The 24654-nt window shown below is 37.3% G+C and overlaps 1 protein-coding gene across 5 annotated transcripts in view; it reads right to left on the bottom strand.

Moving 5' to 3' along the window:
- The window catches only part of COBLL1 (cordon-bleu WH2 repeat protein like 1), a 169553-nt gene that overhangs the window by 29301 nt on the left and 115598 nt on the right, over nt 1–24654 (bottom strand). For all 5 annotated transcript variants that reach the window (XM_070804031.1, XM_070804035.1, XM_070804047.1 and 2 more), the window contains 4 exons: nt 22880–23108; nt 21976–22014; nt 16541–16638; nt 16193–16429 (listed from right to left, as the gene is read on the bottom strand). In XM_070804031.1, the coding sequence (XP_070660132.1) occupies nt 16193–16429; nt 16541–16638; nt 21976–22014; nt 22880–23108 (603 nt within the window). The remainder of the gene's footprint in view (nt 1–16192; nt 16430–16540; nt 16639–21975; nt 22015–22879; nt 23109–24654) is intronic.

Below are 24654 nucleotides of genomic sequence, written 5' to 3'. Positions count from 1 at the left end.
ACATTGGTAAGTGTTTCTATTAGAAGCTTTTGGATTTTAGTTTGTTTATAATACGATTTTCCATGTAAGGTGGGGTTGGGTTAGAGAGAACTTAAGCAATCTCTTAAAATTGTCTTAAAACTCATATAATTTTCTTTTCTTCTTTAGGCACAGATTCCCATTATCCTTCTCCAATTTGGACACTCTCAATAAATGCTGTAAAATATTATAATACCTTATAATTGATATTAGGTTTTCCTAATTTACTATGGATTAATCATTTCTATCCTAATGACTAAATTTCCATTTAACTGAAGGTCATGCTTTAACTTTTTTTTTTAAGCTAAAACCACAACTTTCAGGACCTTAGTTCGCTGACCAACAACTGAACCCTGCAGTGAAAACATGGAGTCCTAACCCCTGGACCACCAGGGAATTCCTAACTCTTAACTCTTGATAGAATTCTAAAATACTTCTACAACTTAAACGACAAATCAATTTTCTTAAACTTTAAACATAACTATTATACCAGAGTGAATGTAATATAGAAGTATAAGATGTTCTATTGAATTTCAAAATGGGCAAAGCTCTGAAGGTAGGTTTTTCTTATTACAAAGAAATCGGTTTTATTATTGATTTGATCATAAAGTTAGCACAATCTCCCATGAGACTCAAACAGTGCATATGTTGACGAGGGGAAAAAAAAAAAAGAAACATCACTGTAAATATCAGTAAATACAGGTTACCTCCTAGAAATTGTGTTGTCCAACCTTTACCTTATACCTGCATACACTCACACAGACAAATGCACACCAGCTTTGACTTGTGCTGGATGAAGGCATACATGCCAGTTTCTTTGTCTATGATGGTTTTTCACACAGTATGCTATCGTTTGGTGGGTCTACAGCAAGTTTACTTTGCTGCCTTGAATCCTGCTTTTTCTATACCCTTTTCCCCCTTGGGCAGCACTTTGTCAAGACTCCTAAACATTTAGAACTTATATACTCTATTTTTTAATTCTCTCTGTAATCCTGTTTTAAGATCCTTCATTGATAGCACTGAAAGTCTAAGCTTGCTTTAGTCACCTTAGATTTTAAAAAGTCATATCAGTGAAGGAGTATAAGCAATAGGGGTGATATTCTAGGTATCACACAACTATCATTAGGGAAAGGAGAAATAGGGAAGCAGTCTCAGGGCCTGGAGCTCTCAAATCCACACTATATAAGCAGGCATCTGTTCTGCTAATTTTAATGGTGTTTCTATCAATCCCCTGAAATGAATTCTACAAGAGGTAGCAATGAGATTAGAGCTGGATCCACTTACAGATGTCTAAATGACTACCACCACCTTTCACTTGTGACTTTTAGAGTTACTAACAAGTTAAATCTCTTCAGAGAATTCTGAGTGGCCAAGCCTAGCAAAGCATTTGTCTTAGAATCATCTAGTTTTAAAGTCACTGTTCAGTTCAGTTGCTCAGTCTTGTCCGACTCTTTGTGACCCCATGGACTGCAGCATGACAGGCCTCCCTGTCCATCACCAACTCCCAGAGTTTACTCAAATTCATGACCATTGAGTCAGTGATGCCATTCAACCATCTCATCCTCTGTCGTCCCCTTCTCCTCCCACCTTCACTCTTTCCCAGCATCAGGGTATTTTCAAACGAGTCAGTTCTTCACATCAGCTGGCCAAAGTATTGGAGTTTCAGCTTCAGCATAAGTCCTTCCAATGAATATTCAGGACTAATTTCCTTTAGGATGGGTTGGTTTGATCTCCTTGCAGTCCAAGGGACTCTTAAGAGTCTTCTCCTACACCACAGTTCAAAAGCATCAGTTCTTTGGCACTCAGCTTTCTTTAGAGTCCAACTCTCATATCCATACATGACTATTGGAAAAACCATAGCTTTGATTAGATGGACCTTTGTTGGCAAAGCAATGTCTCTGCTTTTTAATATGCTGTCGAGTTTGGTCATAGCTTTTCTTCCAAAGAGCAAGCGTCTTTTAATTTTATGGTTGCAATCACCATCTGCAGTGATTTTGGAGCCCAAAAAGATAGTCTTTCACTGTTTCCACTGTTTCCCCATCTATTTGCCATGAAGTGATGGGAAGTGAAGTGATGCAACCAGATGCCATGATCTTCGTTTTCTGAATGTTGAGCTTTAAACCAACTTTTTCACTTTCTTCTTTCACTTTCATCAAGAGGCTTTTGAGTTCCTCTTTACTTTCTGCCATAAGGGTGGTGTCATCTGCATATCTGAGGTTACTGATTTTTCTCCCAGCAGTCTTGATTCCAGCTTGTGCTTCCTCCAGCCCAGCGTTTCTCATGATATACTCCACATATAAATTAAATAAGCAGAGTGACAATATATAGCCTTGACGTTCTCCTTTCCCTATTTGGAACCAGTCTGTTGTTCCATGTCCAGTTCTAACTGTTGCTTCCTGACCTGCATACAGATTTCTTAAGAGGCAGGTCAGGTTGTCTGGTATTCCCATCTCTTGAAGAATTTTCCACAGTTTGTTGTGATCCACACAGTCAAAGGCTTTGGCATAGTCAATAAAACAGAAGTACATGTTTTTCTGGAACTCTCTTGCTTTTTCGATGATCCAGCGGATGTTGGCAATTTGATCTCTTGTTCCTCTACCTTTTCTAAATCCAGCTTGAACATCTCGAAGTTTTCAGTTCATGTACTGTTGAAGCCTCCCTTGGAGAATTTTGAGCATTACTTTGCTAGCGTGTGATATGAGTGCAATTGTGCAGTAGTTTGAGCATTCTTTTGCATTGCCTTTCTTTGGGATTGGAATGAAAACTGACCTTTTCCAGTCTTGTGGCACTGCTGAGTTTTCCAAGTTTCTGGCATAACAGTGGCAAACTCACTGTTAGTCAATGATAATAACATCTGTGTTGTCTGGTTAACAGACTCATTAATCTGAACATACCTTCCTCAAATTTTATTACCTTCAGCCTCTTTTAAGGGATGCCCCAAACACATGTGTTGGCTTTTTGTGTTAACAATCAAGAGTTCAAGGAGAAAGATCTCACTTAGCCCATGATTTATTTTGCTTTCCTTCTTCAGGGTTCAAAAATCTTTGGATGAGTAATACCAAGACTAGATATCACTGTCTAGTGTAACACTGACCAAACCCAAGACCCCTACAACAGAGCGCTTTCATTTGTTAAAGCCCGATTTTAAATGACAACAACTTAAACAAAAAACAATTTCATAATGCTAGAGTTGAAAAACACTTGGAAATTTTGTTACAAAACCTTATTCTACAGAGGAGAAACCCAAGCCACAAAATTCAATGTCTTGTCCTTCAAGGTAGAAGATAATGAAGACGACAATGAGAAAAATGACCCCCAAACGAAGAATATAAGAGACTTCTGGCAGATTCAAGAGTCTCTCAAGCCAGGCTAGGGTTTCTTCTGCCACAAAATAATTCCAGCCCTCTCCACACATATCAGAATAAAACTAAAACACAAATTTTACAACCTGTGTTACACCTGTTCTTGCAAGGGTTTTACTTTTCTCTCCCTCAGGCAATCTGCTTCCATTTTATCAATCCTCCAGTACTTTGAGAAAGTATGTAATCAAGTCTTATTAGTGGTAATCCCTTACTTATAACATTTTTTAATCCCTGAAGATATGGGCCTAAGTAGTATATCTTGAATGAAAAAAGACAAGATGAACCAGGAGAAAGCAGAGATCAGGGATCAAGTTAAAAACAGGACAGTGGTAACTATGGTTCTCTGTGGTCATAGTGATCAAGACACAGAGATGTCTAGAGGCACAGCAGGAGAATACAGGTAACTGAATTAGGGTCTCCACCAGAGTAAAGGAACAATCAAGGGAACAAAGTAGGACCAACTCAGTTCATCCCAGAAGAGAGTTCAGACTGTATGGCCGGCATTATCCAAGTGACCCCACCTTTTTATTACTGAAGCTCCAGGAATGGGGCCAGCTTCTCTCCACCCTGACCTCTGTTAATATGCTGGTTACCAGAGAAAGGCATGTCTTTAGAACCATGTGGTCCCAAATACCACAGTGGTAGAAAGGCTAAGAAAGCTTTGTCCTATAAGGACTTGTAAAGGAAGACCCCTAACACCGATTATTTTCTATGATACTTAAAAAAAAAAAGTTTTGGCTGTACCCTGCAGCATGTGAGACCTTAGTTCCTTGATCAAAGATTGAACCTGTGCCCCCTGCATTGGAAGGTGGAGTCGTAACCACTGGACCACCAGGGTAGTCCCTCAATGATATTTTATTAACTCAGAATATGTACTTTAGAGAGGCAAACTAGATAAGGAAGTGAAAGCCCCACTAATTCCACAAATGACCTATTGTTCTTTGAATAGTACTGTTCTTTAAAATTTAGCAATTTTATAATGTGCTTAGTTCTTTGCATTTAGGTCAGAGGTAAAGCTGGCAGAAACTTAAAAAGTAATTGCTCAGAGGAATGTCATGAGCATTAAATGAATAAAGTGAGCCTTGTCTGAAATACTAGCAAATGTTATATAAACATTAGTCATCATTTCTGCCCTTGTGTGATTATGACCCTTTCAAGAATTGATGAAAAGTACAATGCAAAGTATGTCTTGTATCTGGGGAAACCTTCAAAGAGGAAGCATATTAAATATTTTATTGTGCTGGTATATTTCTCTACTGAATGAAACAAGTCATATTTTTGGAAGTACAGACAGCTGTATACTGTATATCAAGCTGAAAATGCCATGGCAACCACTGTTCCTAGGCAATTGGAGAATTATATGTGTGGTCCACTTTCTATATCATAAGTGGAAAGTGGAGGTGAAAATCAAATGTTATGAGATAACATGGAGAAAAAAATTAAAAAGGGGTATATTTCTGAAAAATTATAAATATATGCTCTATTACAACAACCTTAATGACTGCATAAAATGACTAGATTAAACTCATTAAGTGAAGCAAGTCCAAATATATGCTTGCACATTTCCTAAACGTATCACAATCTCTCATCTATTTGTAAAGCATGATAAATATTAAAAGACAAAATTGGGTAAGAGATGAAAAATGTCAAGTATTTAAAAAAAAAATCAGCTGTTAAAAACTAACACTCTAGGTATTATATTTCACTTGCATAAGACTATATGGCAAAGAATTTCAGTTTCTCAACATTTGAGTGTTTGTCTGCAGCAGAAAGCAAAATGAGACCAAGTGAAATGCCCAGTCAAAAGCATTCCTGGTTGTGTTTCCAGCCAAAAGTCAATATCCTAAAGAAAATGAGATGTCATGCTACTAGCAGTGAAAAGCAGTTTTCTGTTGTATACACACACATCCAAGGAGCAAAGTCACACCAAATGTATGAAGAATTCTCCGAACGATTCTTTGGATTCTATGGGTCAAGGTTACTACAGCTTCTGTCCAACTCTCCTTTCACTTCTTCAAATGTAAAATAAGCATAAAAGGTTAACTTGTCAATAATACTAGGACGTCATTTGGCCACTGATTTCATTAAATGTGCTCTTCACAGATACTTGGTCAGCAGACACGGGTCAGAAAACTGGATTTTTGAACTTAGTTTCAATCCCAGAACTCTAAGTCACTTTTAAGCCAATACCATTGCATTTCTGACTTCTGTCATGTATGAAGTCAAGGACAACCTTATTTAAAAAATTATATGCATTTTATGCAGTGATACATGTGATCTAGTCCATGAAATGACAGCATGGGCCAGCTCTTACATATGTTGATGCACAAATGGCATTTCACATCTTCAGGCAGAATCATATTCAAAAAATGCTTTAAAAGAACCAAGGAAAACTGCCAGAAAATTTCTAATTGGATCGTTTTCTCTTCCAAATGAACATTTCCGTAGAAAACAAGGTATTTCACCTTTACAAGGAAAATGACACTGTAGAAGTGACAGTAAACTATGTAGTCTTTTTAAATATATGCTGTAGATGGATAGAAAGAATTAGAGATGCAGAAATGTTCCCCCAAAAGGTCAGGATAAATTATTTTACTAACTAGGATCATCATTGAGTTCTCTTTGGAAACTGCACGACTGGTTGCCAAAATTAGCTCAGAAAATCAACAGCCTTTTATGTGAATATTTTCAGTTGATGCCCCAAAATCACTATCCAAATACCTTAATTTGCCAGTGCTGAGAAATGCCTTAGAGGAATGAGGCAAATTATTAAATACAGACTGCCAAAAAGTATAAAATAGATGTGGCTAGCAACATTTTTTCCAAGCTATAGACTGACTTATCTCTAAGCCTAAGGCAAATAGAATTATCAGTGATTACTAAAGAACATTAAAATAAAAACTCAAAATGAATAAAACTGTGCTAACTATAAATAACTTTCTCACACATTACTGTTATTTCTCTCTCTAGCTCAGTTTCCTGGTAGTTCACCCACAAGAGATAAGCATTTGCTATTTCTAATATAATGTAACTATTTACAGTATTTTCTTTCTGCTTTATTCAAAGGATGCTTTGGGGGGAAAAACTGGAAAAATCAGAATGCTATAGTTCTGTTAAACAGCGCACCCTTGTGGTTTATTTTACAACCTAAACAATAAAAATCATAGGACAAAGATGTATCCAAAATTTTCACCAACATGGAAATTATTTTGTTGTTTATTTTTTTCCAGTAATTTTTCCCAGTTTGGTATTACTTTTAGGCTTTTAGGCAGTAAAAATAGTGCCTTTTTAAAATTTCAAATTCAAAACTAAATTGTTAAAAGATATAAAATGTCTACAGTGATTATGACTATATGCTTTGCTGAATTTCTTGAATATTTTCATCTGATGCTATAAAAAAAATTTCAATTCAAGAGTGAATTTCATTTATATACATTAGGTAATGCACACTACATTTTAGTTGTTGGTCCATAAACTTTTAACACAACTTTGCCAAAATTCTGGCTTCTTTGTAAAAGCTTAGGAAAAATATGGCCAAGAATTATTTCAGCCAATTACTATTAAAAAGTAAATGTAAGCAATGTTTAAGTTATCCAAGTACTTCTTAAAATTTACCAGATCTACCCATGAAATGGCAAGAATACACAGAAGAACTGTACAAAAAAGATCTTCATGACCCAGATAATCATGATGAGTGATCACTGACCTAGAGCCAGATATCCTGGAATGTGAAGTCCAGCGGGCCTTAGAAAGCATCACTATGAACAAAGCTAGTGGAGGTGATGGAATTCCAGTGGAGCTATTTCAAATCCTGAAAGATGATGCTGTGAAAGTGCTGCACTCAATATGCCAGCAAATTTGGAAAACTCAGCAGTCGCCACAGGACTGGAAAAGGTCAGTTTTCATTCCGATCCCAAAGAAAGGCAATGCCAAAAAATGCTCAAACTACCGCACAATTGCACTCATCTCACACGCTAGTAAAGTAATGCTCAAAATTCTCCAAGCCAGGCTTCAGCAATACGTGAACCGTGAACTTCCTGATGTTCAAGCTGGTTTTAGAAAAGGCAGAGGAACCAGAGATCAAATTGCCAACATCCGCTGGATCATGGAAAAAGCAAGAGAGTTCCAGAAAAACATCTATTTCTGCTTTATTGACTATGCCAAAGCCTTTGACTGTGTGGATCACAATAAACTGTGGAAAATTCTGAAAGAGATGGGAATACCAGACCACCTGACCTGCCTCTCGAGAAACCTGTATGCAGGTCAGGAAGCAACAGTTAGAACTGGACATGGAACAACAGACTGGTTCCAAATAGGAAAAGGAGTATGTCAAGGCTGTATATTGTTACCCTGCTTATTTAACTTCTATGCAGAGTACATCATGAGAAATGCTGGACTGGAAGAAGCACAAGCTGGAATCAAGATTGCTGGGAGAAATATCAATAACCTCAGATATGCAGATGACACCACCCTTATGGCAGAAAGTGAAGAGGAACTCAAAAGCCTCTTGATGAAAGTGAAAGTGGAGAGTGAAAAAGTTGGCTTAAAGCTCAACATTCAGAAAACGAAGATCATGGCATCTGGTCCCATCACTTCATGGGAAATAGATGGGGAAACAGTGGAAACAGTGTCAGACTTTATTTTTCTGGGCTCCAAAATCACTGTGGATGGTGACTGCAGCCATGAAATTAAAAGGCGCTCACTCCTTGGAAGGAAAGTTATGACCAACCTAGATAGCATATTCAAAAGCAGAGACATTACTTTGCCAACAAAGTCCACCTAGTCAGGGCTATGGTTTTCCAGTGGTCATGTATGGATGTGAGTGTTGGACTGTGAAGAAAGCTGAGCGCCGAACAATTGATGCTTTTGAACTGTGGTGTTGGAAAAGACTCTTGAGAGTCCCTTGGACTGCAAGGAGATCCAACCAGTCCATTCTGAAGGAGATCAGCCCTGGGATTTCTTTGGAAGGACTGATGCTGAAGCTGAAACTCCAGTACTTTGGCCACCTCATGCGAAGAGTTGACTCATTGGAAAAGACTCTGATGCTGGGAGGGATTGGGGGCAGGAGGAGAAGGGGATGGCAGAGGATGAGATGGCTGGATGGCATCACTGACTCGATGGACGTGAGTCTGGGTGATCCCCGGGAGTTGGTGATGAACAGGAAGCCTGGCGTGCTGCGATTCATGGGGTCACAAAGAGTCGGACATGACTGAGTGACTGAACTGAACTGAACCCATGAAATACTAGAATTTTATTTGACATTTTCATTGTATATCCCATACCTGATTGTGTGAAACTGTAGTTAAAAGTTTACTTATCAATTCTCTTGAACACCTACTGTGTTACAGAATTTCTCTGGGGAACATAAATCGTATCCTCTGGTTGGGAATTTAAAAAGGGAGAATTTAACAATGTTATAATCTTTAAACAATAAAACAATGTTTATCTTTAGAGGATGGGGTGTCTATCCCATAACATGTTATATCCATCAATAGAATATTATGCAATCTTAAAAAGGGAAGCCCTTTATGTATTGATAAGGATATCCAAAATATATCATTCAGTACCAAAAAGTGAGGTATAACATAATACATGTAGCATATGACTGGCTGAGAAATTAAATAATGTAGGTTGAATATTGACTTGAATATATATACATATAGTCAGGCTGGAAGAATACACAAGACTGTTATTGGTTGCCTTTAGGCACAAGAATTTGGCTGGCAGCAAGGTTGGAATGGAGAATTTTCACTATATTTTCCTTTTCATCTTTAGAAATATATATCATAGGAATATACTACCTAAACTTATACATAAATTAAAATGAAACATAAAAACACAAGAGAGACAAATTCAGAGAAAGTAAGATTATCCCATGTTGGAATCTTTAAAAAATTCTCCATGAAGCAGGTAAAGGAAAGGTATAATTTGAATGAGCGAGGAGGAATAAAGATGAAGCTGCAGGAATTACTCTATTCTAAAAGCATAGGAAACATGGTTTTTGCACAAGTGATGTCAAATCTTCTGATTAGAGTTAGAAGCATACTGAAAATGATGAGGAATTAACATTAAAAAAAAAAAAACTTGTGCTTTTGTACAGCAACAGAAACCACCAACAAAATGAAAAGGCAACCTGCAGAAAGGGAATATTTGCAAATCATGTATCTGGTAAGGGGCTAATATCCAAAATATATAAAGAACTCATACAACTTGATAGCCTAACAAATGCAATTTTAAAAAATGGGCAGAGGAACTGAATATGTTTACAAAGATTTACAGATGGTCAGTCAGTATTAGAAATGGTATTTAACATCATTAATCATCAGGGAAGTGCTAATCAAAATTACAGTAAGATGCCATGTCATACTTGTTAGAATGGCCATTATCAAGACTGTAAGAGATGTGTGCTAACAAGAATGTCAAGAAAAGAGAATCCTTGTGCACTCTGGGTAGGAACATAAATTGGTGCAGTCACTATGGAAAACAGTTTGGAGGTTAGTAAAATAATTAAAAATAGAAACTACCATATTATCCAGCAATTGCACTTCTGGATATGTATTCAAAGGAAACAAAAATAGGATATTAAAGAGATACCTACACTCCCATGTCACAATAGCCAAGACATAGAAACACGCTAAGGGTCCATGTATGGATAAATGGACAAAGAAGATGTGATATGTTAAATATGTGTATGTATTATATATATGTATGTGTATTATATATATACATATATCTATATATATACATGTATACATATGTATATATGTATATATATAATACATATATAATGCACATATAATACATATATATATATATAATACATACACATACATATGCACGCACACAGGAATATTATTCAGCCATGAGAAAGAAGGAAATCCTGCCATTTGTAACAACATAGATGGACCTTCAGGGCATTACAGTAAACAAAATAAGCCAAAGACTGCCAAATATTGCATGGTTTCATTTACATGTAGAATCTAAAAATCGAACTCAGAGTAGAAGAGGTTACCTGGGGCTGGGGGAATGGGGGAATAGACAGAAATTGATAAAAGAGGACAAACTTTCAACTAAAAGATGAATAAGATTTGAGGATCTAACTGAAACATAGTGACTACAGTTGACAACACTGTATTATATAGTGGAAATCTGCTAAGACAGAACTTAAATGTTCATATAAAAAAAAGAACGATAATATGTGAAGTGATGGACATGTTAAATAGATAGTGGGAATTCTTTCACAATGTATTTCAAATTGCCACAATGTATTTAAATAGTTTACAATTTTATTTGTCAATTATACCTCAAAATAACTAGAAAGAAAGAAAGGGGAGAGAGGAGGGAAGATGTGTGTTGAGCCTTTCACACCCAACAAACTGTGTAGAGGGCCTTAAATGCCTGGAAAATAACAGCCATCTATCCAAAGTTTCTGAACTGACAAGTGACTATTATAAAACATAAATGTGGCAGCTTGCCACATCCTTCATATTGTGAAGATGAGAAGGGGCAAAATAAGCTAAGTACTGACCTTCTCCTTACATTCCTGCCCCTGGATTCCCTGAGGCATGGCTTTAGCAGAGGGAGTAGAAGAAAGGGACAAGGAGACACTGTGAGGAGAAATTGAATGGTTAGTCACTAAGTGGATGTGGAAAGAAAAAGAAAGAACATCAAAGATCATCTTGACCTTTTCAAACTAGGAGAAATAAGTGAGATTGATTTTACACACATTGATCTCCAGATGATCAATGCCCAAATCAGATTGATTATATTCTTTGCAGCCAAAGATCAAGAAGCTCTAAACAGTCAGCAAAAACAAGACCAGGAGCAGACTGTGGCTCAGATCATCAGCTCCTTATTGCAAAATTCAGGCTCAAACTGAATAAAGTAGGGAAAACCACTAGGCCACTCAGGTATGACCTAAATCAAATCTCTTATAAGTGGAGATGACGAACAGATTCAAGGAACTCGATCTGGTAGACAAAGTGCCTGAAGAATTATGGATGGAGGTCCCTAACATTGTATAGAAGGTGATGACCAAAACCATCCCCAAGAAAAAGAAATGCAAGGAGGCAAAATGGTTGTCTAAGGAGGCCTTACAAATAGCTGAGAAAAGAAGAGAAATAAAAAGCAAAGGAGAAAGAAAAAGAGATACCCAGCTGAATGCAGAGTTCTAGAGAATAGCAAGAAGAGATAAGAATGCCTTCATAAGCAAACAATGGAAAGGAATAGAGGAAAACAATAGAATGGGAAGGACTAGAGATCTCTTTAAGAAAACTGGGGATACCAAGGAAAAATTTCATACAAAGTTGGGCACAATAAAGGACAGAAACAGCAAGGATCTAGTGGAAGCAGAAGAGATTAAGAAGAGTAGCAAGAATACTCAAAAGAACTGTGCAAAAAAGGTTTTAATGACCCAGATAACCACAACGCTGTGGTCACTCACCTAGAGTCAGAATCCTGGAGTGTGAAGTCAAGTGGGCCTTAGGGAGCATGACTACAAACAAAGCTAGTAGAGGTGATGGAATTCCAGTTGAGCTCTTAATCCTAAAAGATGCTGCTGCTAAAGTGCTGCACACAATATGTCAGCAAATTTGGAAAATGCATCAGTAGCCACAGGACTGGAAAAGGTCAGTTTTCATTCCAATCCCAAAGAATGTTCAAATTACTGCACAACTGCATTCACTTCACATGCTAGCAAGAGTACGCTCAAAATCCTTCAAGCTAGGCTTCAGCAGTACATGAACTGAGGATCTTCCAGATGTACCAGCTGGATTTAGGAACCAGAGATCAAATTGCCAACATCTGCTGGATCATAGAAAAAGCAAGGGAATTCCAAAAAACATCTGCCTCATTGACTGCACTAAAGCCATTTTGATGGTGCAGATCACAACAAACTGGAAAATTCTTAAAGAGACAGGAATATCAGACCACCTTACCTGTCGCCTGAGAAACCTGAATAAAGGACAAGAAGCAACAGTTAGAACTGGACATGGAACAACAGACTGGTTCAAAGCTGGGAGAGGAGTATATAAAGGCTGTATATTGTCACGCTGCTTATTTAACTTACATGCAGAATACATCATGTGAAATACTGGGCTGGATGAGGCACAAGCTGGAATCAATACTGCCTGGAGAAATACCAATAGTCTCAGATATGCAGATGATACCACTTTAACGGCAGAAAGTGAAGAGGAACTAAAGAGCCTCTTGATGAAGGTGACAGGAGAGTGAAAAAGCTGGCTTAAATCTCAACACTAAAAAAATGAAGATCATAGCATCCTGTCTCATCATTTCATGGCAAATAAATGGGGAAAAACTGGAAACAGTGACAGATTTTATTTTCTTGGGCTCCAAAATCACTGCAGTGACTGCAGTCATGAAATTAACAGAAGCTTGCTGCTTGGAAGAAAAGCTATGGCAAACCTAGACAGCATATTAAAAAGCAGAGACATCACTTTGCTGACAAAGGTCTGTATAGTCAAACCTATGGTTTTTCCAACAGTCATGTATGGATGTGAGAGTTGGACCATAAAGAAGGCTGAATGCTGAAGAATTGATGCTTTAGAACTGTAGTGCTGGAGAGGACTCTTGAGAGTCCCGTGGACAGCAAGGAGATCAAACCAGTCAATTCTAAAGGAAATCAACCCTGAATATTCATTGGAAGGACTGATGTTGAAGCTCAATACTTTGGCCACCTGATACAAACAGCTGACTCCTTGGAAAAGGCCCTGATGCTGGGAAAGATTGAGGGCAAAAGGAGAAAGGGGTGACAGATGAGATGGTTGGATGCCATTATTGACTCAACGACATGAGTTTGAGTAAATTCAGGAGATAGTGAAGGACAGGGAAGCCTGGTATGCTGCAATTCATGGGGTCTCAAAGAGCTGGACATGATTTAGCAACTAAACACCAACCAGGCAGTGAGGAGTCAATAAGCAACCATGAGTTCAAACTTCAAGTGGAACGATATTGAGACTGGAATACAAAGCTGATGTATTCGTTTCCTAGACTGCCGGAACAAATGACCATGACTGGGCAGCTTCAACCAACAAAAATTTATTCTGCTGCAGTTCTGGAAGCTAGCAGTCTGAGATCAAGGTGTCAGCAGGACCATATCCCTCGGAAGTCTAGGGAAGAGTCCTTGCTTGCCTCCTCTAGGCTCCTGGTATTCTCTGGCTTGTGGCAGTGCCACTGCAATCTCCATCTGTCATCACATGACCTCTCCTTTGTGTCTCTGTGCCTGAGTCTCCCCTGGTGGCTCAGTGGTAAAGAATCTGCCTGCCAATGCTGGAGATGTGGGTTCCGTTCTGGGTTGGAACAATCCCCTGGAGAAGGAAACAGAATCCCACTCCAGTATTCTTGCCTGGAAAATCCTATGGACAGAGGTATCTGGTAGGCTACAGTCCAGGGGGCCGCAAAGAGTTGGACACGACTGAAAAACTAAACAACATTCCCCTCTTGCTGTTGTAACACCACCAGTCACTGGATTGGGCCCAACTTAAGTCCAGGACTTTCGCATCTCTAGATCTTCAGCTTGGACTTCTTTTGAGGGGGACATTATTCCAAACACTACAGCTGAAAACTCAACAAAGAATAGATGTTTTCTCTGAAAGAGTAGACACAGACTAAGATCATGAAGAACTTGTGGCAAAAAAAAAAAAGAAGAGAGCTGAGCTATAAGAAGAGAATTAGGGCCATGGAAGAGAGAAAAAATAAGACCAAAGGGAGATCTATCTCACTGAATATGGCGAAGAAGTTAAGGAAATATGTGGTAAGATGCCTTGGAAGGCATGAACTCATGAACATGCATGTGTGCATGCCCATACACTCATACACATACTCACACAGAGAACCACAGCTTCACTGTTAAGAAATTTTTGTAATGAATAAATATTTTAAAATGATTTTTCAGCTTCTCTAGGGAAAAGTAAATAATTCCAGATCCTGCCAAACAATACATCAAAGAACTAACCAGATGTCCAGATCAAAGGAAAAAATAATTAGAAAATTATATAAAAATGTCTAAATTTCCAAAGGCAACAAACTTTAAAAAAAAAAAAAAAAATAGCCTTGAACATGGGGGCATCAACTGGTCACAGAACAGAGAGTGAGAATCAAAAGAAAGGGTTTTTGGTGAGGTCACTGGTAGTACAGCCTAGAATTTTAAGAAGCTGACTTTTAGAAAGACAATGTAGACCTCTTCAGGCTCCAAACACAAAGGAGGTTCACTGTAATAGATTGGATGAAGTCATCTGGAAAGTTTGTGAGCAGGGGCTAAGATGTATTTCTGTAGAAAGGAAAAGACAGACTTTGGTAACCACTCAAGAGTGTAATAATTTATACTCTTATAGTACAGTTTTATGGTAATTAAAAATATAAAATGATCCTGAAAGTGCTACCTTTTAAATGACTTGCTGTGAAGAAGTACAAACTAGTTATGGTCACAAAATGAAGTCTTTGACCCTGACATGGGGTCCCTGCTTCTCTCACTCAGCTTCAATCTCGGTTTCTTGCGCATGCTCAGACTCACCAACAGTCCTTACATTCCTTGCATCTTTCAACAGGGCTCCTCTTGCCTGACTAATACACCCCCACACATTTTTAAAGACTGAACCCAACCACCAAGCATTTGCCCTGGAAAACTCTGTAGTAAATGATTCTATAATTTGAAAAAATATAACTATCCTCCTGATGCGTAAGATGAGATTTTATACCACAGCCATTTGACGAGAGAGCCTTATAGAAATAATAAGACAGCTTAATAAATGACTTTCCAAGTAACTACTGAGTTTCAGCATTTTTTTAAGTTCATTTCTATCTAATCCAGTTGCTACTTTCTAAAGACACATATGACAGTTTATAAATTACAATTTAAAAGTATAGTTAAAATATCTCTAAGATTAAGCAAATACAAAAAGTTTATTAGTTGAGAAGGGTTAATTTCTTGAGCATTGAATTTACTAACTTTCTAAGGTGGAAACAAAATCCTTCAACTAGACACAAGAAAACTGAGTTTCTCAAACACCTCAAAATAAATTTGCTCTCAAAGTTACTTAAAACAATTGTCAACTCCAAGCAACAAAATATATGGTCTTATGTTCAATCACAGTTACTTAAAACTTCAAATATAACTCACCTGAATAAAGCAAAGAATGTACAGACATTACAGACATGAAAAGTTGTTTGCAAGTGGATTTCTACAAAATAGCATGTTCCAGGAAAATTTGGGATTAAACAGAAGTAATAGTGAGAATGTTTGGGAAAAAGGTACACCTAGAACAGTGCCTTGAACATCTAAGTATATGATAGTAACTGTAGTATTTTATATATAAAGACTTTTTATAATAGAGTATATATGTATCAGGCAGACCCCCCTGAGAATCTGAGAGTCAGGTCAAGACCTGACTATATGTAGTTAGAAATCCATGAAAGTAACATAGATTGTGTTGCTGTTAACAAAAAGAAAAAAAGCTGTGTTCACAAATAAATATTTCCTTTCCTAATACATGCATCAAACAAGAACTTCCAGCTGGGCCTTAATGAACCAGGACTTTAAGGTTTACAGATGATGTATTTGCTTGTATATAAAAGCTACTTAAAATAGGCATATTTTATTCTTTACTGCATTTCAGAACTGTACATAGGGACTCTCTTCATGGTACCAATGCTGTTAGCAACTAGTTATTCATCTAATTACATATGAGTAAATGTTACTATTAGCAGCCTATGTGGAAAAGGACAAGTTAGTAAAGAGGAAAAATGGATGGTCCCCTTCCGCATCTTAAAAATACAAACCAAACAAATGTACATACCTCCTCTGTTTCATCCACACTCAGGGATTTCACCATACAAGAAGCTGGCCTCTCCTGGATGTGCGCGGGGTCTTGGGGGGAACTCTGAGACCCTGGCATTGGGGGCAGTGGAGCACGCCTCTTCTTGGGGGCATCCGACGGCAGGGTGTTTGAAATATACTGTTTGGAAATGGTATTGCTCTTTGTAAAAGTTGGCCGGTGCTTGCTTACTAGAGGAGTCGCGGGGGCGCTGACAGTCTAATACAGAATGAAAAGGCAAAATCTACAGGTAATTCCATGGTAAAAAGCACACACAATTAAAAACAGATTAGAAGAGTCTTATAAAATACTACATAAGAAAATACGTACTTGCTCCCGCTTTTTCTTACTGCGTTGAAATAAGCTGAAAAACCCTTTACTTTCTTTATCCTTCATAAGGTCTAGGTTTTGTGATATTTGGCAGGACTCTAAAACAGAAAAAAAGCACCTTATTTTTGTTCACAGAGTTATATGTTCACCTCTGAGGTTTCTCTCGATTACTTTTCCTTGATAACTATTTAATGATAAAAGCTACTAGCTATGATCTACTATAAACCAGGCACTCTGCTAGGCACCTCATATTTTAATTGACTCTCAAAGCAGCAAGCACATTTAGTATTATTGTTCCTGTTCCACAGTAGGGAAAACTGAAGCTTAAAGAAACTAAGATACATACTTGGGGCAAAGGTCAGGAAATGACAGAGCTAGGACATAAACCCATTTTGTAGTGACTCAGAGTGTGTTTTACACACAACTACCAACATTTTAGAAGTAAAAAGGACACTTTTTACTTTTAAAAGGATGTTGTAAAAAGGATGTTGTTATCATACAGTTTGTATCTTTGTTGATTTTGAATTATACTTTTTTGTCTCAGCTAAACTATCATAAAGTATTTAATTCTCCAAAGCATGATTCATTATAATTACTTCAGTTCAGTTCAGTCGCTCAGTCGTGTCTGACTTTTTCCAACCCCATGAATCGCAGCACGCCAGGCCTCCCTGTCCATCAAATTACTTAGCACTCTGTTAAATGTTTTAAAATTTTTATTTCTGTAATCCAGGGGTTCCCAACTGAGGGTGGTTTTGCACATCAAACACACACACACATACACCCGAAGACATTTAACAATGTCTAGGGACAATTTTTCTTCCCTGGAGAATCCCAGGGACGGAGGAGCCTAGTGGACTGTCGTCTCTGGGGTCGCACAGAGTCGGACACGACTGAAGCAACTTAGCAGCAGTAACAGTAGGGACAATTTTGGTTGTCATGACTGAGTTAGGGTGAAGAGAATGTGCTGTTGGGATCTACTGGATATAGGCTAGTGATGCTGCTAAGTAATACTCTAAAGCACAAGACAACAATAATACTCTAAAGCGAACAACAAAGAATTATCCAGCCCCAAATGTCAATAGTGCCAAAATTAAACCATATTTTAATCAGAATGGCAAATGTCAACCCTCGATGTTGCATAGGTAACATTTCATTTTCTAAACAGTATTTTCTAATGTCAACTGAAAGGGCTTACAAACAACAAATCCAGTACCCCCGAGTCACCCTGGCCCAGATTGTTTCTAAATCCCATTTCCCACTAAAAGGAACCATCTCAGGAACCAATCTGACACAGTTTCTCCGGGCCACAGTTAGGACAATTTGGACATCGTAAGAATAACTCAATAAAGTGAAACATAGCACACATGTTTAATTCCATAAATTCATAACAATACTAAAAAGTAACTGATTCTCATTGGCCATTATTTTTAAAATTAAGGGAATCACACTTTATCCTGCGTTTTCTGAATGAATTCTATTGAGAGAGAGAAATAGCTGACATAGGAAAACTGGCTTTTTTTAGAAATATCTCAACTACTAATTATAGGAATATTTGTTATAGATTATAATGTTTTACAACTCTTAATTAACTAAGACATGTGCAGTGATGTTCGCAACAGCACTGCCAACAATACATAAGACATGGAAATAACCTACATGTTCATCGACAGATGAGTAGATAAAGAAGACGTGGTATATACACACAGTGGAATACTACTCATCCCCCCAAAACAATGAAACAATGCCATTGGCAGGAACATGGATGGACCTAGAGATTTTCATACTAAGACAGAAAGAGAAATACAAATACCATATGCTATCATTTATACATGGAATCTAAACTATGACACAAACGAATCTATCTATGAAACAGACCAAAAGACACAGAGGACAGACGTGCGGTTGCCAAGGAGAAGGCAGGGGTGGGGAAGGAATGGAGTGGCAGCTGGGGTACAAGCTATCATATGTAGATAGGATGGCTAAGCGACAAGGTTCTACTGGATAGCACAGAGAACTATATTCACCGTCTTGTGATAAACCATAGTGGAAAAGAATGTTAAAAAGAATTATATACATGTATAACTGAATCACTTTGCTGTAGAGTGATATATCAACTATACTTCAATTTAAAAAGATACTGGCAATGATTATTGATGGCTAACATCAATAAAGGTAACTTGTTATTACATGTCTGTTAATGGAAATACACAATACAACCCATGAAATATTCTTATCAAAAATACCTCCCCCAAATCTGATCAAGTCTGTAGATTTAACAATCAATTTACAGGAAATAGAGGATAAAGGAACATGTTAAGTGGCACCACAGGATGCAATCAGCCAAATTCTGAATGTGGAAAACACCATAAGACAAATGACCTGGTTTCTTCAACAAATAAGTTTCAGATTTTAAAAAGAGAGACAGCAGTGGGCATTTATACATTTTAAAAACATCTCTCATGTGAAACACATATGAGTTTTATGGCAAATCACAATATAATCTCTGTGACATTGGAGACAAAGTACTATACGTTGAAATGTGTGGGATATATCCATAGCAGAATTTAGAGCTCAATGATAGTCTTAAATACATAGTCTTTTCTAGTCTTTTTATTTAAAGAAAAAGTTTCAAAAATTAAATAATTTATGACAAAGTAGGAGTTATTCCAGGAAAGCAAAGATAGTTAACACCAATAAATATATTAATGCAATATGCCTCAATAAGACATACAGGAGAACTATATTTCACAAATTAAAACTTCATAAATCTGATGCTTCAAATATTAAATAAGCACTATGTATTCTGTACAATGAGTTTACTGACAATGCTAGCAACTAACAATAATAGGATTGTGGACAGCATTTTATGGTCACAAATTTTTTCACATGCCTAATTCATTCTTTAGAACAATCCTGGGAGGTAGGTGTCACAAGCTACCTGAGCTATTCTGAGCCCTTGTTATAAATTGGGGACTGTAAAGAATTGAAAGGCCTGGGTGACGATGACTAGAGAGTTTGAATAACTTTCACCAAAACAAATAGACATTAAACACTAGAATTGAATCCACTACCCATTTAAAGATGATGTGCAATACCTCTGACTTCTTTTTTTAAGAAATGCTACTATTTCATTTTAAGATAGACTCCTCCACTAGTTGAATGTAGATATACAATTAAATTTCATTGGAACAGTGAATAGCAAGTTCACATGGCGGTGCAGCGCAATAACTATAACCAGAGTACTCACGTAGTTATTTTTGGCAAAGTAATTTCCAGGCATCCTCAACAGTGGTTAATTCCTAAGTCTTCACTTAAAGCTCAATTTCAAAAAAAAAAAAAGCTCAATTTCAGGGATCACTACAAGCCAGTTAAACAGCAGGACAAACAAGGACTTGAGCTTATTTAGAAAAGCAACTTAAATACCGTAGTTTCCTGTTTCTCAAAGAGAAGCTGTAAATAATTGCACACAAAGTTCTAAGCCTTCTGATCTTATCAGACAAAATAAGGAGGCAGGAGCATTTACAACATTTGGATTGAGCTTGTAGATTCTGACACTGTAAAAGCAGCTTTTTACATTTTCCTGTTACAATCTCTTAAGATTATATTCACAACATTTAATACTCTGCATAAACCACATACTTTTTTGGCTGGAGGGGATATTAGAAATCAGCGCATTCAACAGCTTCAAAACGAGGCCAATAAGATTATGGAATGTGCTTTGGGTTATGTATGTAGAGAGTGGCAAAGTTAGGAGTGAAAGCCATGTACAAGTAACAGAATGCTGTTGCTGGAAAGAATCAAGAGAACATTTTTTTCTCTTGATTATCATAAAAGTGGGAGGTGAGATCCAGACAAATAAAGTCATTTTGCCTGATCAGCTTGCCAGATGAGCTTAGTAGCTAAGGCAATATCAGGATTAACAGGCCTATCTTCTGATTATTAGCCAGTATACACTTTACATGGAGAAGGCAATGGCACCCCACTCCAGTACTCTTGCCTGGAAAATGCTATGGATGGAGGAGCCTGGTAGGCTGCAGTTCATGGGGTCACTAAGGGTCGGACACGACTGAGCGACTTCACTTTCACTTTTCACTTTCATGCATTGGAGAAGGAAATGGCAACCCACTCCCGTGTTCTTGCCTGGAGAATCCCAGGGACGGGGTGCCTGGTGGGCTGCCATCTATGGGGTCGCACAGAGTCGGACATGACTGAAATGACTTAGCAGCATACACTTTAAAATCATAAGAATTTTCAACTCCTTTGATTAGTCTAGCCTTCATGATAGCCACTAGAAATAAATAAGTACACTATTACTTATGTGGGCTTAATTCTTGGAATCGAGAGGTTCATTGTGTTATAAAAAAATTCTAAATGGTGAAGAAAGAAGATTTCAGTAATTTAATAACATTTAATGTATACAGTTTATTAAGTTTTTTTAGTAGGGGGTAATTATTACAATAATCAATTATCTGAACCTATTTTTTAATGGGGAAAAGATTTTCAGACTTTATTATTATTGGATAATTTTTAATAAAGTTTTCTGCTATGAAAGTAATATATTTCCATTATAAAATTCTATAATATAAAGAAAAGAAGGATGAAAAATGTCACTCATAGTCCTACCACCCAAAGGTATCCACACTTAAAATTTTTATATATTTTCAGAAATTTCATGTAAAATTTTTTAAAAATATACTAAACATTAAAGAGCTTTAAAAGCTGATTTTAGCATAAGCACTTTCCATATTATTATAAAATATTCACAAGCAATTTAAATTTGCAAACATTTTCTATAATGAATATACCCTTAATAGTCTGAATAACTATTTCAAAAGAAATAATTTGGGACCCTTCTTGGAACCACCAAGCTTTCAGTGTATGTACCCAATAAAGGCCCTAGCAAAATCACTTTTTCTTGTCTGAGAGTGAAGGATATGTTTTTCTCATTCTTAATGTGATGTTAATTTTCAAATAGTTATTGAAATGTAATTATTGTATTAAATTCAGGAATCAAGGTGGGAGCTTATACACTATTTTTCAGAAATAAAACCCAAAGATCTTCTAAATTAAAATCTCTTACAAAATGTATATATTAATAGTCTTAAGAAGATAGGTAATATTATCAGCTTGGTTAGTTAGTGTTAGTCACTCAGTCATGTCCAACTCTTTGCAATCCCGTGGACTATAGTCCGCTAGGCTACTCTGTCCATGGAATTCTCCAGGCAAGAGTACTGGCATGGAAAGCCATTCCCTTATACTGGCATGGATAGCCATTCCCTTCTCCAGGAGATCTTCCCAATCCAGGGATCGAACCCAGATCTCCAGATTCTTTACCATCTAAGCCACCAGAAAAGTTCCATGAGCAGTTTTTATAATTTACCCAATAGAAATAGAGATTTCATATTATAATCTTTCTACAGATTCATATATCTTACCTTGTAAAGATGACTTGTTGAAGGCAGTAACAGAAGTGGCTACAGAAGGAGGGAGTAAAAGAGGGTAACTTGACTGTAAAGATAATGTCTGTTCAAGTATAAAACATCACTGAGTTGAAACATTTGTCTATGAGTTATTTAAAGCCACAATCTCAAGTTGAAGTTCTCTACACAGAGACGATGTAAGTAATCATTCTTCACAAAGCTTTTATTACTCCTAATAAAACAGATTTGTGTTGAATAAAGAAACTTGCATTTATCTATTAGATATCATAGAAACCAACATTATCTAAAATCTCCAAGTTTTAATACATTATATCTATAGATTTATACTCCAAGTTATCCTATTTTGAAGACTTTTGTTAACTAGACTGACTCATTTTATAAGCTAATTGATTTTGGGTGCTGAACTAAGAAAAATATTTGTCAATATATTCCTAAATTTGAAAGAAAATTAAGACTCAGACAAAACCATGGTGAGTCTCCCACAGTACAGTTGGATTTTTTTACCATCTGAGCCACCAGGGAAGCCCATGAATAAGGGAGTAGGGTGGCCTATCCCTTCTCCAGGGGATCTTCCTGACCCAGGAATCAAACCAGGGTCTCCTGCATTGCAGGCGGATTCTTTACCAGCTGAGCTACCAGGGATGCCCTAAATATTCAAAGGTAGATGGAAAAGTGTAAAATGTAAATGACAGCTAAGAAAGACAAATTTTTATTCCAATTTTAATAACTGAACTCAAGTTAAATTTTATTACATTTAGTTTTCTCTTTTTATTTCCAATGACATGTACTGACTTTACTACAGGATTCTTTATGAATTTGAGAATACTTATACATAAACACAAAACATGCATACATATGCACATCCTGTCAAATGAACAACATGAAAAGTCTTACTTACCTTTGCTGACATCGATGGCATATAATTCCCTCAGTCCCAGTTCATTAAGAGATTTTGTCAAGTCAAGGGGCTCCTGAGACTGATAGTCCTTCAATAACTGTGTGTGTAATGGATCAAACTCACATTTGCTGCATATAATGGCGATAAGTTCTTGAAGAGGTGCATGTGGGCTAACTCTTACTATTGTCTTCTGCGTTTTCTTAAAATTGATCACTACTCTCACAGTTTTCTGAAACACAGATTAAAGCCAGAGTTACACCATAATTTACTGGGTTTTTTTTTTTTTTCCAAGATAATAAGAACCTTCATTTTATTGTGTAAGAATCCTTCTTCTATAGCCAAGTTCAATAATATAGGTAACATTAAGAATTAAAGTGAATAACATGATGATATACAAGTACTGTGACCTTATTTTTAACTTATGGTGTTTCTGGTGGAAGTAAGTGGCCTGAGTTTCCATCCTGAGATCTGGAGAAGATTGGAGGCATTTTCTAGAATAGTCTTTGTAGCACTGCTGTTGCTGCTAAGTCACTTCAGTCGTGTCCGACTCTGTGTGACCCCATAGACGGCAGACCACCAGGCTCCCCGTCCCTAGGATTCTCCAGGCAAGAACGCTGGATTTGTAGTACTAGAATGTCATAAATTTCTGTCTCATACTTCAGACTTTAACCTAAGCCCCAGTTCTATTCCTATATCTCTAGCACCCTCACATTGCATAATATGAAATTACCATAGTTTACTGACCATCTTTCTCCAGTGATGTCTAGAACAATGAGATAATCTATGGAAAATTATGTGTTGGAACAAATACAACATACAGTATTTTCTACTTTGTGGTAAAATTTTCATTTTGATTAATGTTACTTCCTAAATCCAAACCAGATGCTTTGAAAAAGGTTGCTTATTAAGTAATCTAGATTAAATTCATAACTCTTATAAAGTATTAAGTCGGAGAAGGCAATGGCACCCCACTCCAGTACTTTTGCCTGGAAAATTCCATAGATGGAGGAGGCTGGTGGGTTGCAGTCCATGGGGTTGCTAGAGTTGGACATGACTGAGCGACTTCCCTTTCACTTTTCACTTTCATGCATTGGAGAAGGAAATGGCAACCCACTCCAATGTTCTTGCCTGGAGAATCCCAGGGACGGGTGAGCCTGGTGGGCTGCCATCTATGGGGTCGCATAGAGTCGGACACGACTGAAGCAACTTAGCAGCAGCAGCAGCAGCAGCACACGCTAGTAAAGTAATGCTCAAAATTCTCCAAGCCAGGCTTCAGCAATATGTGAACCGTGAACTTCCTGATGTTCAAGCTGGTTTTAGAAAAGGCAGAGGAACCAGAGATAAAATGGCCAACATCCGCTGGATCATGGAAAAAGTAAGAGAGTTCCAGAAAAACATCTATTTCTGCTTTATTGACTATACCAAAGCCTTTGACTGTGTGGATCACAATAAACTGTGGAAAATTCTGAAAGAGATGGGAATACCAGACCACCTGACCTGCCTCTTGAGAAATTTATATGCAGGTCAGGAAGCAACAGTTAGAACTGGACATGGAACAACAGACTGGTTCCAAATAGGAAATGGAGCTCGTCAAGGCTGTATATTGTCACCCTGTTTATTTAACTTATATGCAGAGTACATCATGAGAAATGCTGGACTGGAAGAAACACAAGCTGGAATCAAGATTGCCGGAAGAAATATCAATAACCTCAGATATACAGATGACACCACCCTTATGGCAGAAAGTGAAGAGGAACTCAAAAGCCTCTTGATGA

The sequence above is a fragment of the Bos indicus genome, chromosome 2, assembly GCF_029378745.1.
Source record: "Bos indicus isolate NIAB-ARS_2022 breed Sahiwal x Tharparkar chromosome 2, NIAB-ARS_B.indTharparkar_mat_pri_1.0, whole genome shotgun sequence".
NCBI classification, from domain to species: domain Eukaryota; kingdom Metazoa; phylum Chordata; class Mammalia; order Artiodactyla; family Bovidae; genus Bos; species Bos indicus.
Note: the sequence above shows the minus strand (reverse complement) of the source record. Positions and strands in the feature narration are given on the sequence as shown.